This window comes from Tauraco erythrolophus, chromosome 27 (assembly GCF_009769465.1).
Source record: "Tauraco erythrolophus isolate bTauEry1 chromosome 27, bTauEry1.pri, whole genome shotgun sequence".
NCBI lineage: Eukaryota > Metazoa > Chordata > Aves > Musophagiformes > Musophagidae > Tauraco > Tauraco erythrolophus.
In genome coordinates, this window is record NC_141491.1 from 2,022,904 (window position 1) to 2,041,092 (window position 18,189).

Sequence of the window (18,189 nt, forward strand, 5' to 3'; positions counted from 1 at the left end):
CCAGAACATTGTCCCCCACGCCGGACGCTGCAGCAGCCCGTGATATGCCCAGGAAGGAGCTGGGGCTGGGGATGGCTGGCTGCAACTCGGGCAGCTGCGACAGCATGGTCAGCACGGCCTCCAACCACTCGCAGCACGTAAGTAGAATCATAGAATGGTTTGGGTTGGAAGGGACCTCAAAGATCATCTAATTCCAACCCCCCTGCCATGGGCAGGGACACCCTCCGCTACACCAGGTTACTCAAAGCCTCACCCAACCTGGCATTAGTAACCCCGTTTCACCCAGCCCAGGCATGGCAGGGGCTCAACTCTCCCCTCTCGGCAGCTGAGGAAGGATTTCGGTCGGATCTCTGCTCCAAACCACTCTCCATCAGTGCTTTGGAAGCACCCAGGGGGCCCTGATTCAGCACCACGCTAAGGGCAGCACAAGGGCCAAATTAATTCCTGCCCCAAAGCACTCCCAGACTTTCCGTCCTGCCACGTGCGCAGCGAGGTGCCCTCGGAGACACAACACCAAGAGCCCAGCGGATCCTGAATCGCCAGGAGATGCCAAGGCAGACAGTGCAGGTGCTGGGCGAGAGGAGCCCAGTGAGCTCCCCGGGGAAGGATTAAACCAGTGGGATAACTGGGTCAGACTGGCTCCAACAAAGGTGACATCACCTGGAAAAGACAGCAAGCCGTACTCCTCCCGGCCGACAAGAGATTAATTTCCTAATTAAGGCAGAGATGAGTTTGGACCATGGGTGTAGATGTGTAATTTTTCACTATCTGTCCATTAAAGCTTGTTTGTCTCCCAACACTGATTCCAAGATTGATGGACTAATTACATCCTGTCTGACTTGGAGCATAATTGATACGTGTAAGTGCAGCGCTCCGTCCTGAACAGGTTTTCCACTTGATGTATTGCAAACCAGAACCAAACCCTCTGAAATTTATTAGGGATGGAAAAACTGGTTGCAATATTGCATGGTAAAAGATTTGGGTACGTGTTTTTCTGCAAAACAGCTCCACCTGGGACAATTTCTCCTCCGTGTTTGTTGATCTGATGCACACTCCATTCTTTCCTGCACATCAGTTTTTTTTCATGATATATTGCGTGTATCACCTTGTGACACAGCAATCATACCATGGGACTCGAAATACAACAAAAAATTAAACAGGATCTTGCTGTACTCCCTTCAAAGCTGGGATATAAAGAGGAGAACAAGGAGAGAGACCACCACCCACAGATAAGCCTTCAGTATTTATGATATTTATACAAGCTTCTAAGATTCAGCATTGCTGATCGCTGTAGATGCCCGTACCTATAGAGCACCCGTGTTACCCATCCGCTCGTATTTCAAAGTAAACTAAAGAACTAAAAGGTAGAGGCCAAGTTCCTGAGTTAAGAGTAACCCATTTTCTGATGCTCATGGTAAGACTGTTTTTATATTGCTCTAAGTGTGTATATATATTTTTTTTTTTAGAAGAAGAAACTGTGTAGTTTTCTGTACCTGTATCAATTTTTGAAGTCACTGGCCAAGTCTCCTGGCCAGGAGCTGTCATGGGTCTCTCCTTACCTGTCAGGGCTGGCAATAATAACACATTTGTGACTCCTACCTGTGCTGCTTTTTTCTTTTTCAGAGTGATAACAGTTATGACTACTTATCTGTGGAAGAGAAAGAGTGTTTGATGTTCTTAGAAGAAACTATTGGCTCCCTGGACACAGAAGCAGACAGCGGGGTCTCTACCGACGAGACCGACTACGTGGAGCCCTCCAAGCTGCCCGGGACGTGGCCTAAGGGAGACTCTGTTGCCCAAGGTAAGATGGGAGCCCGTGCTCCAGCCTTGTTTGTGAAGGGACTGTGATGGCCAGGGTGCGTTCCCTTGGCAGGCGGGGAAGGAGCATTGCCCCAGTTTTTTCACGGGGGAAGCTAAATCAGCTTGTTTTCGCGGCTCCGGGGCGAGCGGTGGCTGCAGGCAGCGGGGCAGGCAAGGCACCAGCTGCATTCCCCCAGTTCTCACGTGCAGGAGCTGTTGGCAGCGATCGAGCAAGGTCAGCAGAACCGCAGTGCAGAGCATCTTTGCTCGTGCTCCGAGCTCACACAGATTAACAAGGCTCCTCGTTCACCACGTGTTTTGTCAAACCCAAAGTATCCAACTTTCTAAGCAGTGGCAGCGTATTAGCTGGGGTCAGGGTAAACTCTGCGGGTGCAAGTACGCTGCCATGGCTGCACCGGTTTATCAGGCATGAAGCAGCACGTTTTGCACACAGGAAGGTGTCCTGTGTCCAGGTGCAGAACAGTGTGTGACTCCGCATCTCTCCCCTTGCCTAGATTTGGAAAACGGGGCTCCCCCTCTGAGCGTAGGTCAGCAGCGTGCGGCTGAACAGAAGAGTGGTAAGAACATCTCCACCTTCTCAAGCTCAGCTCCAGCAGCAGCTCCAAGCCCAGGCTATCACAGCCTTCCAAGGAGCATCGCAGCAGCAAATGCACAAAGAGCAAACGGAGCTTCTGATGGCAAAGCGACTGCCCGCACGGTGGAGGACCCAGTGCTGCTAGGTCAGTCTTCACAGGAGATGGCCAAGGAGGACAGGCTTGACCAAGCCAATGCAAGAAGCCAGATGAAGCCCCTAGAATCTTTGATTATCCAACCTCCAGATCCCTTCCAGGATGACCTGGTGAGCCATGAGTGGTCACGTAGCAATCGCTCAGATGCCAAGAGGAAAACAGCCAAGGAGACCAAGAGTTGGACTTCGTGGGGCCAGCCAGAGAAATCCATGTTGGAAGAAGCTCCTCAGGACCCAGACGCCAAGCGTGGGCCTCCAACTGCGCCCAAGCCACGGAAATTGCCACCAAATATTATTCTGAAAACTAGCAAAAACAGCCCAGTGCCACTCGCCACAGAGCCTGGCCAGAAGGTAAAAGCACCACCGTCATCCTTGGCCGGCTCTCAGCCTGGCTCTACTGGCAACACTGCTGTCGAAAAGGCAAATTCAGGGCACCTCGACCCCAAGGAGAGGGAGAAAGCCAGGCAGGAGGCATTGGAGAAGCTTGGACTGTCACAGGACAGGAAGGAGCCCAGCACCCATCTTCAACCTACCATACAACCCCAAGCAAGGGAGATGCCATTCCCCGTTCCTGGAGAGCCCGAGGCACACTGCGAGGCAGCGGAGAGGTCGGTGCCAGGTATCTGGCAGATGAACTTCAAATCCAACACCCTGGAGCGCTCCGGCGTGGGACTGAGCAGCTACATGACCAGTGCCAAGGAGCAGAACATCAAGACCAGCAACTCCCTGGGCAAGATGTCCTTCATCGAGCGGCTTGCCCCGAGCTTCCTCAGGAGCAGCCGCCCCCGGCCAGCATCCCTCGGGACAGGGAAGGACTTTGCTGGTCTGAAGGAGCCCGAGCAAGTGGAACAGGAGAAGAGCAGCAAGCGGAGATCCCACCCGCTGCAGAACTTCCCCAGGCCGCACCGCTCCTGCGTCAGCGTGAAGATTTCCCCCAAGGGCACGACCGATGAGAACCGGCGAGAGGCACTGAAGAAGCTCGGTCTGCTCAAGGAATAGCTCCACGAGCAACGAGACAGCTGGAAAAGGGCTTTTCATCCTGGATCCAGGCGCCTTCACTGCCTGTCCTGGGGCAGCAGAACCATAAGCATCTTCTGCAATCTCCTGCCCCAGCGTCTTGGTACCACGAGAAGTATTTGGAGCTTCACGCCAAATAAAGTAATGCCACGTGTACATAATATTTTGTATATAGCAGGTGTATATGAGCTATTTATATAAAGCATCCTTCAGCATGTGGATGGGGCATATTCTCCTACAAGGTCTTTAATGCATTTGGGGATTCATCACAACAGGGAAGCCAAGGAATCGGGGGTTTGGCTTATTTTAAAAGGGGTTACCCATGGATAAAGCCTCTCTGGGAAGAACTGCAAGATTCTGCTGCTCCTTTAGGATTTTATGGTCATTTGTTAACTTCCTCAAAGCCTCAGAGGCCTGAGCAAGTGCCTCCCGACAGCCACCACTGCCACGTACAAACTGTCAGACCATCGGGGACCGGAGGGGGCTCAGCAAAGCTCCCACTGCCGCTGCCAGGCTGCCCGCACAGCCGGCCCCGACACCCTGGCATGGCACAAACATCCACAATCATCGTGAAATGACAGTTAAGAGGCAACAGACGGTGTGTTTGGGGCAGAGCCAGAAGCACTGCCCAAAACAAGAGAGATGCAGGTGGGAGACCCCTTCAAACTCTCCTCCTGTCTTTCAGACCCAGCTGATGCTGTCGACGTTTGTGCTGTGCACCTTTTCTAACAAAGGTGGTTTATTTCTGTAATAAACTTGTACATGATCCAAAAATGAGTGTGTAGTACAGATTTATGTTGCAGCTGAAGCTCTGGTAGAGCTAAACAATGAGTTTTAACCCTCAGTATGTCTTGACTTGAAGAGTGTGAGTGACCCAGACAGCAGCTGGGCATCACATGATGATACCTGAACCAGAGACTTGGGCCTCCTGCAACCCAGGACCCACACAAGATGGGATTTTGTGGAAGTGTTTCCAGTACCATAAGCAGATGCAAAGTCTTCCACAGCACTGTCAGGCCAGGACAGGTGACACGGGACCTGCTGCTGCTCCAGTCGGTCCCTCCCAACCTGCAATATCTCCCACAGCAGCCACGTTACTCGAAAAGCCGCACTGACAGCTTAGCTTGAAAGGATCATTGTATTTCCTTCAGCAAAAAAATATTCCATGCAATCCCGGCTTTCGGTGTTGGACATCTAGAGAGAGTCTCTGCTAATAAAGCAAGCACCTTTGTTCCCAACAGGTGATTTAATTTCAAAACTAATGTAGGTTTTCTTTAGAGAGAGCGACTGACCCATGCAGGCAGTGGCACTAAACAATTTACTGATGTTAATTAACTGCTGGCAGCATTAGGACAAAGTTGCACTCAATAGTTTTCATCACTGACCTTGCAGTACAAGCAGCTTCTCAAGACAGCATTTTCAACACTAAACCAGGCTCACGCTGACAAAACCCAGACTCAGTCTTCTAATTCCTCCCCAAAAAGACACCAGTGGAGCTTTGGTTTTGCGTGGAAAGAGAGGGCATCCTTCTGCAAAAGCGGCATCATTTCACAAACCCCCATATAATAAAGGTGTGTGCAAGTGGAGGGAATAGCACTGACCCACATCAAGAATCCAAGGAATGCAAGAAAATGATGTCTGATTAGCTACACTTCATGAAAGCAGGGAAAAGCGTGTTTGTAGTTAAGCAATTAACTGAATTAGTTTTGGGCTGGCCAGCAGAAACACAAACCTGTACGTCAGGGAGGCGACAAGGAGAAGCCGCACGGGCTGAGGTCGGACTGAAAACTCAGCAAACACCGTGTTGCGTGTGCATGGGCTCCAAAGGGGGGAAGGAGCCTGGAAGGTGATTAACTCCCCCAGCCTGAACCCAGCACCTCGTTCCGAGCCTGGAGCCGGGTCGGCAGTGGCCGGGCAGGACTGGCAAGCTGCCGTGTGGCTGCACGCCGTGGGCAATAACCGCAGCCCAGAGCCCCTTGGCCAGGCGCGGGGATGGCTCTGGGGAAGCAGCTCTGCTGCGAGCCTGGGGCATTGCCAGTGGTTTGAGGGGTTTGGGGGAGGTTTGGTAGGATTCAGGCTGTTTGAATCGGGGGCTGATCAGGGTGAAAATGCTGCTCTATGCACAGCACTCCAGGTGCAAGCCTGTCCCAATAGAGTGGGTCACAATAAACATGGCCAGAGCTGAGGTCCCTGCTGTGAAGCTTGGCTCACACGGCCTTGGGAAGGTGCCCGTGGGCTAACATGTGGCCAGAGAACAAGGGGATTGCTCTGTGTTACCATCAGGGTGCTCACATCCACGCTGTCCTGCCCCTCCTCCTCCCCAGCTGCCCGCTTGTGCCCAGGGCACGGGCCACCCTGGCTGAAGCAGGAGGCAGAAAGAACAGCTTGGTTTTAGGAAGCCACTCCCAGATGCTGTGAGAAGCTCCATGGGGCTGCAAGGTGGCCGTGCTGCCCTGTGAGAGCAGGATCCGTCCCTCAGCAGCAGGGCTTGGCTCTGGGTGGCACCAAGCAGTCATGTGTCTGCCCTTGCGTAAGGTGCCAGCCCAGGAGTCACTCAGTCCCTGGGCATAAGCACCTTTGCTGCACACGTAATCCAGCCTGTGAAATGTCATATTCTCTCGCAGGATTAAACAGCAGCACCTGCTTTTGGAACGGGGCTTGCCCATGGTGAGTGACTCAACCCAGAGACCTCAGTGGCAGCAGAAGCACTTCACGCCACGGAAAGGCACAGACCTGGAGCTCATTCCCACAGGAATGACCCTGATCTCCTGGGGCTCTTGGTTTAATCCACTTTTATTTCCATTTCATGCCAACCAGGCCATGTGCACAACTCCTGTTAACGAGCATCACTCCACCCCATCACAGCTTAATAAGCAATCTTTGGAAGTGAGATTTCTGCAAAGTCTAATCAAAACTTATCTTCCACACTTAACATGTACGTTACACTGCAGCACTCCCTGGTTTTGACTAACGCCAAGGACTGAAGGAGAATTCTTTGTTTCCAAACAAATCTGTTTTTAAGAGAAGTTAAGGTTCTGTTTCAGGCCAAAAATGCTTTGAGAGAGACTTTAATGCTCTCCTCCTTTCTCATTAGCTGAACAAGGTGGGATTGCCTCTGAGACTGCAGCAGTCACGTATCTACACTATGGAAGAGACGTGCAGCAGGACAGAGCGTGGAATAGCCCAGTTCTGGAACCCGCAGTAGGTAAAAAGGAGCGGTCAGAGGAGAGAAGCACGAGGTTTAAAATACACCATTAAACCACCCTCATTGTTACACCAGGAAGGATGAGGAATAAAAGGCAAATAAAGGACCTACATAGTACCAATCCTGCTAAAACTGCAAAGTCCATTTATGTCCAAAGAGAATAGAAACAAACTTATCCATGGGTGCCAGCTAAGTTTTCTGTCTCTGTGATACTCCTACATGGTGCTAGTGGTCAGGACAGGGCAGACAGAGCTGGAGGAGCCCTGAAGGAAACAGCTTCTGCTTGGAACCAGGAAATTTGTTCTAGAACGGCAACGGGCCACAAAAGATGGAGTTACCAGATCCCTTGCAAGAGCTGGTTTCAGAGAGCTGACCCCTTCACTCAGAACTTAATCTTGCATCTTCATCTCCTCTTTCATTTATAAAAATGAAAGGGCCTTTAAAGTCCATCATTTGCACTTGAAAGTCTACAGCCTGAGGAGCGCTGGGTGGGAACCTCTGCTGCTGCCTGTCTGCACATCAGGCGGGCTGAAGCCTGCCAGTTCACCCGGGTATTCCCCCATTTTGTTTGCAGGGGGGGCCGGGAAGCAGCATCAGTCACAGCAGCCCCACATTTACAGTCACCCAGATAATTGCTCCCCAAACCTGGCCTGCTGGAGCGCTCCCTCCGTGCCAGGAGCCAAGGACCACAGGGAGCAAAGCTCTCCTGCTCAGATGTAACCCAGAATCCATAAACCCAAACAAAGGAAGAGATTTACCTGTGCTCTAGCATCTCTCATCAGCAGGGCCTCCAGCAACAAGCTGCTCCTCAGCCAAGTGCCCACAGGATCCTCTCCATCACCTGATGCAGGAGCAGCCAAAAGAGGCACCATTTGCAGACTGGCAGAAGCCTGAACAGGGTGATGAGCCTCTTTTACAAGGGGAAAAAGCTGGTGGGCAGTCAGATGAGCTACTGGCTGCTGCAGCTGGGCTCCTCCGGCACTGACACAGCTGATGCTGGGAGCTGCAGTGATGCTGCTCTTACAGAGGCAAGGGAAAGGCTTCTCCTGCCTATTAATGCCTATTAATGGCATTTGGGGGTGCCTGGGAGCTGGATGGGAGAAAAGCAAGAACAGAAACAAAATCTAAAATCTACCTCCAGGTTCGGCCAAAGTCCAGCCGAGTTCCTGGGCTCTTGTATGGGCATCTCTGAAAGCAGGCTTCGTACTACTAAATTCTGGGCATAATTTGCTTGATTTGTGCCTTGAAGTCAAAATCACAGCAGACCCCAGCCAAGAAAACAGCCACGAAGAGGGATGATAATATTTCAGACGTAACCTGAAGAGTTGACAAATGCACCCTCAACGCCTTAATGCAGATTACACAGACTGTGTTTACGCAGCACAACGATGTTAGAAAAGACCCAAAGAAAACACTTGGCATTTTGCATGGAGTATTCATCTCCTCCTTAACTATCAGTCCCATACTGGCTCAGACATATCATTTCCATGTCTACATGAGCCTGTCAAGACCTACTATCCCAATTAAAAGCGTTCTTGTGCACATCTTTCATTACAAAGATCAAATTCAGGAGAAGTGGTTTGGTAAATTCTGATGGTATCAAAGAACGTCAGCTGTACTGGGCCACAATTTCCAGGAGAAATGGGTCATCTTAATAATAGACTTTGTCCCTGTGCAGCAGCTTCAGTGTGGGTGTCAGCAGGGAGCCTTGGGGCTGGTGTCCCACAGGAGGTCAGGGAGATGGGCTGGCTACTGCTGGCCCGACACATCTCCAGCTGGAGAACATCAAACCTGGGCAGAGACCCGGGGTCCTGCTGGAGTCACCCCAGCTCTGTGGGAGAGGCCTGTAGATGTCCGAGGGTTTTTGACCACGTCCCAGCGGGGTTTGGGCTAAAACCAGTAGCTGAGGCTCTGCCCTTTCCCTGCTCACACGCAGATGGAGAGAAAGACCCTCTCTGACTCCAGCTACTCTGATATGAAGGAGGAATAAATTACCCCTATTTCAAGGAGTATTGCATCTCTCTCTGCTTCATCAGCAAGGCACCAGGATAACCCCCATGCTTTGCCTGATCCATCCAGGGCCTGTTTCTCTTCCATTCGGTGCTGTGTGATGTTGACAGTAACAGGTGGCACATGGAGGAGGTGTGGGAAGGGTTCCTGTGCTGGTGCAATGGCACTTCGTATTCCTGTTGCCCCAACCAGCATAAGTGACCGCTCAAGGGGGCAGGCAGCGGGTCTCAGACCCCTGTGTGTGACCTCGGAGTGGGGACCCATCCAGCTGCATGTGGTGTTCAGCACAACAGGCTGCTGCTTCAGCCAAACTGGGCAATGCCACGATCCCTGCAGGCGTGCTGAAAACCCGTGAGCTCATGGTGCTTGTCGTAAACAAAGGCTTCATGGAGCCAGGCATGGTCAAAGTGCTGCTGGGGTTCAGCTCATGTCACCTGTCCCAGGTCCCCATGCCCAAGGCCAGTGCAGAGCTGAGCCCAGCCTGCTCGTCCGCCCTGAGCATCACAGGGGCATCTCTCCAATTACGCCAACCGACCAAGGCAAGCCCTGGCCGTGCACAGTCATTAATAAGGAAAACACAATGTGGCAGACTCTCAAGCGTAGGAGCAACATTCCCTGAACGTCGGTGTCCTCCTAATTCCCCTCAGCCAAGGTCAGCTGGGGTACGGAGCTGTCCCATCGCGTTCAAATGTGACAGTGCAGCAGGTGTCCTCAGGTGAATCCGCGTTCTGCTCAGATCGGCACCACTGGCCTGGGTGACGCCTGTCCATGCTCACGGCAACCTAGTGCAGGATTTGACACAATATACTCTACCTTTCTCTCCATTACTTTTTTCCCCTGTTCTTTGTTTCTAAGGGAATTTTGAAGGAAAAAATGCAGACGTACCCCCAAACCTTGTCGCTGCCGCTCCCACATCTGCCGTGCTTGCACTGGAGGAATAACGACCTGCAGGTACAGAAAAGCCAGACAGCAAAGCCGATCTCCACCGACCTCCTTCAAACCCTTTACTGCAGACTCCTGCTGTGTTCAAACGACCAGGATTTTCCTTGGGTTGGGTTTGTTTTGCTTTACTTGCCAGCGATGCAAATTTACCTGATACCTTAAAACCAAACCAGACCCAATGTTCCTCATTCCTGCTCTGAAAACCCCCGCTCTGGCTCTGCCGCAGCACCCACCGGCTCAGGCTCTGGGAGCCACTGGTCCACCCGTGGCAGGGCAGGGGTGAGGGTACGCTCCTGCTTCCCAGAGATCTCAGATTGTTTCCAAATGTCCTTTAACAGTCAAGTAAGAGACAGAAAGGGTCACTGTTGTTCCTTGCACGGGGGCTCATGCGCAGTGATAACATATCTGACTTGTTCCAAGAGCACTGCCCTGCCTCGAGTTTAATCATTAACTCCTCCGGGCACGGCAGGTCAAGCCGGGGTTCTGGCGATTTATTCCCAACAGCTCTGAGCACGGGCAAGCTGTGCTGAGGTGCTGACAGCAACCTGGACAACTGTGCGTTGGTAAAACACGTGGGCCCAGCGTCGCGGCGCGACGCCCGGTGCTGCGTGGTGCCCGGTGCTGCGTGGTGCCCGCCGCGCTGCTCGCTTGGGCTGTTCATGGGGACGAGACTCGCTGGCCAGCACGTGCCCGTTACAGGAAGGAAGAGAAATTTCCTTAACAAGCATAGCCCAGAAGAAGAAATTCTGTAACTTGGCTGAAAGTTAACTCTGATTCAGCAGTTGGAGAAGGTGCGAGGCAGTGGTTCTCCCCCAGGAGCAGTCTTTTCCATGTGCTGCCATCGCTGTTTCCCTGCTGGAGCCATCCTCCTTGCTGCTGCCTGCCTACTGCTCCCAGCTGCTCTGTAAACCACGCTGAGAACATGGCCCTTGTTGCTTCCAGTGCTGCTGGCCCTGCGGAATTGATTTGCTTTTTTGTTTAAAGGGGGTGGGGTGCCCAGATGTCCCTGCTCCCAGAGCAGGGGTCAGCTTGGGACATCCAGGGACCTTCTGCAGAGACCAGGATGAGCATTCCCACCCCGGATGGGTGAGGAAGCAGTGCATGGTGCTGAGGTGGGTAAGGTTACTTGTTACTGCCCTTTCAAATCACCTGTCAAAGGCCATCTGCCTCCACCCAAAATATCTTGCCATCTCATTGCTCTTCAGAGCAACTCGGGACGTAGTACCTGGCCCGACTGGCTCCTCACAGGAGAGCTTGTTTGACAGCAATCCCGCTGCGCCTGTCGCTCCCTTTGATCTCTCCTGCGGAGGCAGGAGGTCCCCTCCTAAATCACTGCGTGGGTTGCCTGTTTCTCCCAATTCTCCAGCGATTCTGCTCCTTTCTGTCCGCACACGGGCTGTGATCCTAGCTGAGGGCTCTAGCAATCCCAAGCCACATCCATCACCTTTCCTAAGGAGCCTGGGGGACGCCAGACCCTGACAGCTCCCTCTCTGGGGGCAGCAGGTTTTGTGCACCTGGGTGATGTCCTCCTGCCTGGTTGGGCTTCCCGGGTCTGCTTCCCTCCCTTCCAGACGTGTTCATTATTTCCCCCTTTTCTGCCAGCTGCCTGTGCCCCTTTCCATAGCACGAAGGAAATGCAGAGCTGGAGCCAGGTCCTACCCTGTACCCAGAGGGGTCTGGAATCAGCATCCAAATAAAACCCAACACAGTCCTCTAGAAGAGCCATTTTCCAGCTGCGGCCTGGGGACCGCTGGCTGTCCCCCGCCAACGGATCTACGAGAAAACCAGCAGAAGGGAGCTCAGCCCCTCACCGTGCTGGGGGCTGCGGGGCAGAGGGTCCCGTCTGCTCCAGGGGCAAAACCTGCAGCTCTGGAGAGGAGAACAGCCTCTTCCTTCGCCCGGGTTTAAAAAGCAGCTGCGGGCAGAAAGCCATCACGGACGAAGCTGGGTGCGGGGAGCAGAGCCGCGGCAGCCCGGACCCGCCGAGCCCCGCGGGTGCGCAGGACGGGCCGTTCCGCTGCCCGGCTGCCCCCGGCCCTTCCTCCCGGACCCTCCTCGCCGCAGCTCCTTCGTGCCCGATCTGTGTCACCGCCCCGGGACCCGCGGCGGGTGCCCGGTAGCGGCACGGACGCGCGGTGGCAGTGCGGGCCCGCGGAGCGCAGCCCGCGGCTGGGGAGCCTTTCCTGGGGGAGGGGGGCTGAGGATGAGGAGGGGTGACACACTGCCAGGGGTGCTGCTGAGGGGGCATTTTCACCCTGGGAGCCTGTAGATGCCTGGGGGTTTGCTGCTGGCAGCACGGGCAGGGTGCTCTCCCGTGGGGTGCGGTGGGGTTAAACACCCCCTTTACCCACAGGGTAAATAATAATTAACGCACAGGGATGGTTCTTCCCGTGCCCGGCCGTATCCGGCTCAGACCCGCGCCCGGGGGCTGGGACTGGCAGGGATGGGGACAGGGCACAGCTGCCCAGGCTCACCCAGCAGAGGGGATGTCACCTTGCCCAGTAACAAGTTCCCAGGAATAGGAAAAGAGAAGAGAAGGCAGGATATGTGGTAATTAACCTAGTGCCACAGTTAAAATGAATTATTAACATCGCTGCAGAGGCGGAGAGACTTTGCCTTATCGGAAGCAATAAAACAATTATGAGCACAACCTTTGGGCAGACAGAACACTTCCCAAACGCGGGGCACAGGTTTGCCCCCAGACCCTTTGGCATGTCTCTGGGGCCGAGGTCTCCCCAGGGTGGCTGCAGTTCCCCGCAGTGCTCGGTCTGCCTGTCCTCGCCGTCCTGCTGTCGTGGCAGCACTTGGGATCCTGCGGTGGCACCGCTGCTGGGGTGGGCTTCACCAGTTGTCACCCAGCCGAGGACAACTGGGGTGACCAGGCTGTTGGAGCCCCCTCTCCCCTCTTGTCCCAGGATGAGGTTTGCTGCAGGGCAAGGATGAGGACCACCAGCTCAGCTCCAGTCTTCAGCTCACCCTTGCAAACCCCACTCTGCCCCAAAGAAGTGGCATCAGCTCTGCTTCTCCTTCAGGCCCTTGAATGCAAATCTGCAGAGGCATCTCTGAGCACCAAAGGAAGGAGCTGCACCCCAAACCACCACCTTACCTCTCTGCATCACTCGCAGGGTCTCCCCGGAGCGAGGGGCTTGTCAGGGGGTTCAGACTGAACATTTCAGCCACATTTGCAGTGTGGAGAAATGACACTGAGCAGTCTTAGGGTTTTCCCATCATCAGTTTTGTGTATCACATTTTATTGCTAATGTAAGGGCAATCCTATTGCTTTGCTACTGGTATGGTAATAAATGTTCTTAGATTAATTCTGCTGAAGCCTAATCAATATTGGGAAGTTTATTGCACAGGTTTGATATGGAACAACAACAATTACCGGAATATGTTCATCCAGGGAGATTCCAAAGTGCTTCAGTGATTGACTCACACGAAACACAATCTGTCTTCAAAGCATACCTGCGCCCAAGGACAGAAAGAGTAGGACCTTCGGACCTCACCAGCACACAATTGGGTCAGAATAAAGTCATTTCTGTCAACTCTCCCGTGAGCACTCTCAACCACACGCCGTTCACACTCACATGCTGAGTATTTTCCTGCAAACCCTGGAGATAGAGTGCTGGGAGCAGCCCAGGGTGTTCTCAGAGGTGCCACAGGTAGACTTTTCTTCAGTCAATCATTTTTATTCGAAGGAAAACCAGACCAAAGTCCCTCGTGATGACACAACTGTTACTCTACCTACATAGTTTTGAAATAACTATCACCACGTCTACACTTCTCTCAATTAGAGTTATTTGGTTAGTGCACAAGAGGAATTGGGTGTGTGTGTGCACGAACAAACTGCTCTTAGTTACATCTTCAGATCCTGCGAGGCATCGAGCAGGATTATCACAGAACAAACTTGAATTGCTCCCAATGATCATGCCTCAAACCTGCCTGGTATTTCGTTGTGCCTGTGCAGAGCTCTGGGTTTGGTGAAGGGTGACGGTGCCTTTCCTCTGGCAGTGCAACCCACCACCCAACACATTTTAAGTGTGCAACGGTTACAATGCAGCAAGATTCAATTTAGAGAGAACTTCACCACCACAAAATGTCAACTTATTGAGTGAGCTTAAAGACACTTCCAGGTAAAAACCCTGTGCCTTAGTGATACACTGACTTAATTTCTCAACTTTGGTCTGTTTAGCTGTTTGCCAGCTCGGCTCAATCCGGCTGTGCTGCAAACAGCTGATACGATCGTGCTAATGGGAGAAACTGATAACTGAAATTGCCTTCCTGGAAATTACAGCAGAAACAAGTATTTACCAGCGAGGAGCTGGGCTGGTTTGTGCTTCTTGGGTAACACACAAGCCACAGGTGACCAGTGCCCTGAGCTTCCCAGGGCTGGTTCCTGTCCACTCCCAGGCCTTGCAGGGACTGTCATGCTGGAGGAGAAAATCGCAGCGAGAGTCACAAGATGACTCCGTAGGCTGAAGCCCTACGAGCAGGGACTGGCAGTGCAAGAAAACAAACAGACCAACCCTTAAGCAGGAGCCCCAAAATTCATCTTCTAGAACTGCGAAGGGTTACTAGAGCTTTGCTGGTTGTGACAGTGATGTCCTTGTGGAAGGGGCACCTGGGCATGCTCCAAAATGCAAAGCAGGTATTGAAGGGAAGAGAAAGACCAGACAAAAAAAAAAACCACTATTTGTTGGTTAAGCAGCACTGTTGCTTGCTTCATTCTCATTGCGAGGATTGTTTTAAAACAGACTTTGAAAAAGAAACCATCTTTTTGTTCTGTATTCATAAAGAGTATGGGACCAAAAGTCAGGCATGAGCTAGATGAAGCGTTCAGGTTCATTCAAACCACAGATGTCTGAGGAAACATGCAGAAAGTTCTTGCTTTATGTGAAGTTCCACCTGGAAGCAGCTCACAGCAAAGAGCATTTCACTACAATTGTTTAGAAACAGTTGCTTTGTGTTAAAACTTACAAGTTGTCTGTAGGGCAGGGGAATTCCTCTCAAATTCTGGCAATTTCTGCTCCTGGCCTCTTCGCCTTTTTTTTTTTTTTTTGTTGCCCCCCTTCCGTGATGTCACCCACATCATTAGGTGGCTAAAAATGACCATTTTTGGGTTCTGTGCTCAGTACATCGGTGGCATCTCTGCTACTCCTTTAAGTGTTTTGGTCACCTCCAATTTGCTCAGCAATGCACGTCTGGACTTAAGAAAGCTTTTAGTGCATTCATTTTTAAACTCTGGACATTAATACATTAAAAAAAAAAGAATTAAATATCAAGAGTCAAGCAAAGACCCACTTTATTAGACTAAATCCAAGCTGGAGACAAAGGAAGAGAAAATTTCCAGCAACAGAAGCATCACAATCTAAGGTAGGTGATCATCAATTTGACCTTAAAATACTGTTACTTGGAGTACAATGCTGTTGCACAGCAACTACAGGAGCCACTTTTTGATGATTTTCACCTACAATATGTAACAGATCAGAAATTTAAAGTCATTATTTCTATAGCAGTAAGTGTATTATTACTAATTTATGCTGTTTTCTTTTTTAAGTTAGCCTGATTTTTTCTCTTTTTGAAGCTATAAATCAGATTTCTTACCTTTTTTTTGCAAAGAACACACAAAAATTATGTGAATAAGTTAAGTTCTTATGCAGACCCACACAGAGAGACTCTGCCCAGTTATCCAGTGGCAGCTCCCTCCCTTTGGATGGTGGCAGGATAATGGTTTAATCAGATAGGTGCAGAAAATTGATCATATAAACATTTTCGCAATACAAAACCGAAATGAAGACAGGAAAAAAAAACCCAAACCTCAACGATACAGGATTTACTTCTTAGTAAAGCCTGCATTGCTGGGGTTTATAATTCTAGTTCTTTCTTTTCACTTCCTGATTTTTTTTTAATGCCTATTTACTGCTTAAAAAAATAAAATAGCTCCTCACCTAAAGTTTGAGATTTGATGAGATTAAAATTGAGCTGACAGCTCTGTCCTGCGGATAGGAATCCAAATTCACTCCCCTACATCAGTGCTCATTCTGTATGGGAATTTCACACAGAGCCCACCAGAGAGCTCCCAAAGAGCAGCTCAATAACCCAATAACACTGCAAGAGCAGATACATTGTAAGAACAACATAGCTGAGCGTGCTTTATTTGAGTTTCCACCCAACACATAAATTGTTTGCAACACGCTGCCTGCTCACACCATGCATCAGCCACCACCTCATACCTGCAAACCACACGTCCTTCAAAACCAGCAGATGCTGGGAATGACCCAGGAGAGGCAGTTCTAGTGCTGCAGGCTGGATGAGCATGGCTGGGGCTCAGCTGAAGTCACCCAAGATAATTAGACTAGTTTTTCTCCTGGAAAAAGCGCTATCTCCTTATCAGCAGCTTGGAAGCCCTTTCCTGGTGGTCGTGGCAGGCACAGCTCTCCTTCTCCAGGGCTCTTGAAAGAGCGGCTTGATGCTGCAGGGTGGGAAAAGGAGTGGATAAGTGGGGTCGTGAGGTGGGGTTGTGAAGTGGTTGTAAGTGATCTTAAAAGACAACAGCTGGGTGATTGTGTAAGGGTGGCACCCACCTCCTAACGAGGCACGAGCTTGTTCATCACATCTCTGTTGTTGACAGGCTGATGCTGGGGAGAATTTAGCATGTTAATACCAGCCCAGAATACATCTACTTAGGGAAAAAAGCCTCATTTGGATGCTAACCTGAACACCAGGATCACATCAGTTAGGCCAGCACGTGTTGAAATTTTGGCCTCCAGTTGGCAAAACTTTTATTATTTTATTACTTTATTATTATTTATTATTTTATTACTTCCAGCATGCCAGGACTTCTCCCCATGTACCTAGCCCAAAAAATAAGAAAAGGAGGGAGTGCACTGACTCAGCAGTAGTGTTTTACATCAGAAAAGATGAAATGATCATAGGGATAATATTTTTCCTGATTTCTGAATGTGAATTCTGGATGACAGTTTCAAGTCACTCGTCCAGTCTCTGTCCAGCTGCAGTGGGGCTCTGATGAAGCCACTGCGCAGTGTGGAGCTGCACAGAGCTGGGGTGCCTCCAGTGCCATCCTCACTGTTTGCTGAGGACGCAGGAAGCGTTTTTGCACGGGCAGATGTGGTCAGCCAGCTGTGCACAGATACACACACATCTCCACAGCACAGCTGTCTCCAGTGTCTTGTACACGGGGGGGAAAACCGGAGGGGAACCTGCCCGCAGAGGATGCTGTGCCAGCTGCAGCACCGCAGTGCTTCGGCCTCCGCTGCGGAGGGAAGGAGCGTTCCCGTGTTCCCGACCACGCTTCCCATCAGCTGAGGCACAGCGTGGGGCAGAGCTGGGTTTGCAAACGGGGGGTGCACAACCAGGGGAGATACACGTCGTCACGGGCGCAGTGATGGGGTGGGCAGCCAGCAGGCAGCAGGTCCCACGGGCATCCCACCCGGGATGCTGCCCACAGCAGTGGCGGGCAGGATGCAGCACCGTGGTGGGAGGGAATAAAGCTCACTGTGGCTCTGGGCCTCTGCTGTTTCCTTCTTCGTGTTTCCTGAATGTTTCCAAGCGATTCCGATGCGCTAACGAGTATGAAATGAACCGCGCGATTGGCGCGCACTGAGGTTCCAACTGCAGCGGGGGGTCAGGCAAATCCAGACAAAGGATTTTAGTGGAGAGTCTTTGGGATAAAACCCTGTGGCGATCACCAGTCAATTTTTAACTCAAACAAGGAAGCAATTCCTGTCTGAATCAGAGACACCCAAACACTGTTTTTGTTCAGATCTGAGAAGGGATAACAACAATCCGTACAAAGATAAATTGCAGAGGAGAAAACTAAAAGAGGAAGAAAGATAATTGGGGCGTGGCAGGTGTTGGAGGATGTTGGCATTCCTGAGACCTGCAGGGTTTCTTCTTGTTTCTTGAGCTGAAAAAAGAAAAAAAAAGAAAAGAAAAGGAATGACTTGATTCCCAGGTCCACCTGCAAACTGGCTGGGTGGCGAGGCAGGACCAAGCAAAGTGCCACGTCTCATGGCCGCTGCCAGCTGCCCGGTGCTGGGTTTGGCACACACCAAAGCCATCCTTGAGTGCCTCTGTACCCCGTGATGGGTCCCTCGCCAGCCCCGCAGACCCGCCGCTTTCGGCTGCCAGTACCAGCAGTGCCCTTAGTTCCCACACAACAGCGGATGTAATGCAGGAGCGTGAGAGTTGCAGAGCTCTATTAGCACTTCTTTTTCTTTTTAAAATTCCCTGATCTTTGGGCCAGGCCATGCCCCGGGCTGGGAGGCACCAGGGACACAGGTGCTGGGCTCCCAACGGCCATCGGAGCAACGCGGGCGGTTTACCTTGGCACATCCCAGCCACGATCTCTCTCTTCTGTTTGATAACACAGACATCAGGAAAATCCCGTACCCAAAGCGAGTTTTTTGAAGTGTGCCGCGCTGGTGAACGCTGGTGAAGGCTGGAC

The 18,189-nt window shown here is 51.5% G+C and overlaps 1 protein-coding gene across 1 annotated transcript; it reads left to right on the top strand.

Moving 5' to 3' along the window:
- The first annotated feature begins 29 nt into the window (after positions 1 to 29).
- Positions 30 to 3,547, top strand: C27H1orf116 (chromosome 27 C1orf116 homolog). The gene is made up of 3 exons (XM_009980066.2): positions 30 to 137; positions 1,624 to 1,801; positions 2,316 to 3,547. The coding sequence occupies exons 1-3, from the start codon at positions 45 to 47 to the stop codon at positions 3,545 to 3,547; spliced, it is 1,503 nt and encodes a 500-aa protein (XP_009978368.2). The 5' UTR covers positions 30 to 44.
- Positions 3,548 to 18,189: the final 14,642 nt, after the last annotated feature.

Excerpts from the sequence above, each read along its gene's own strand:
- C27H1orf116 (XM_009980066.2), top strand. The coding sequence starts at position 45 with ATGCCCAGGAAGGAGCTGGGGCTGGGGATGGCTGGCTGCAACTCGGGC. Across the intron at positions 138-1,623 it reads CCTCCAACCACTCGCAGCAC|AGTGATAACAGTTATGACTA; the intron begins GTAAGTAGAATC and ends TTTCTTTTTCAG. Across the intron at positions 1,802-2,315 it reads GGGAGACTCTGTTGCCCAAG|ATTTGGAAAACGGGGCTCCC; the intron begins GTAAGATGGGAG and ends CCCCTTGCCTAG.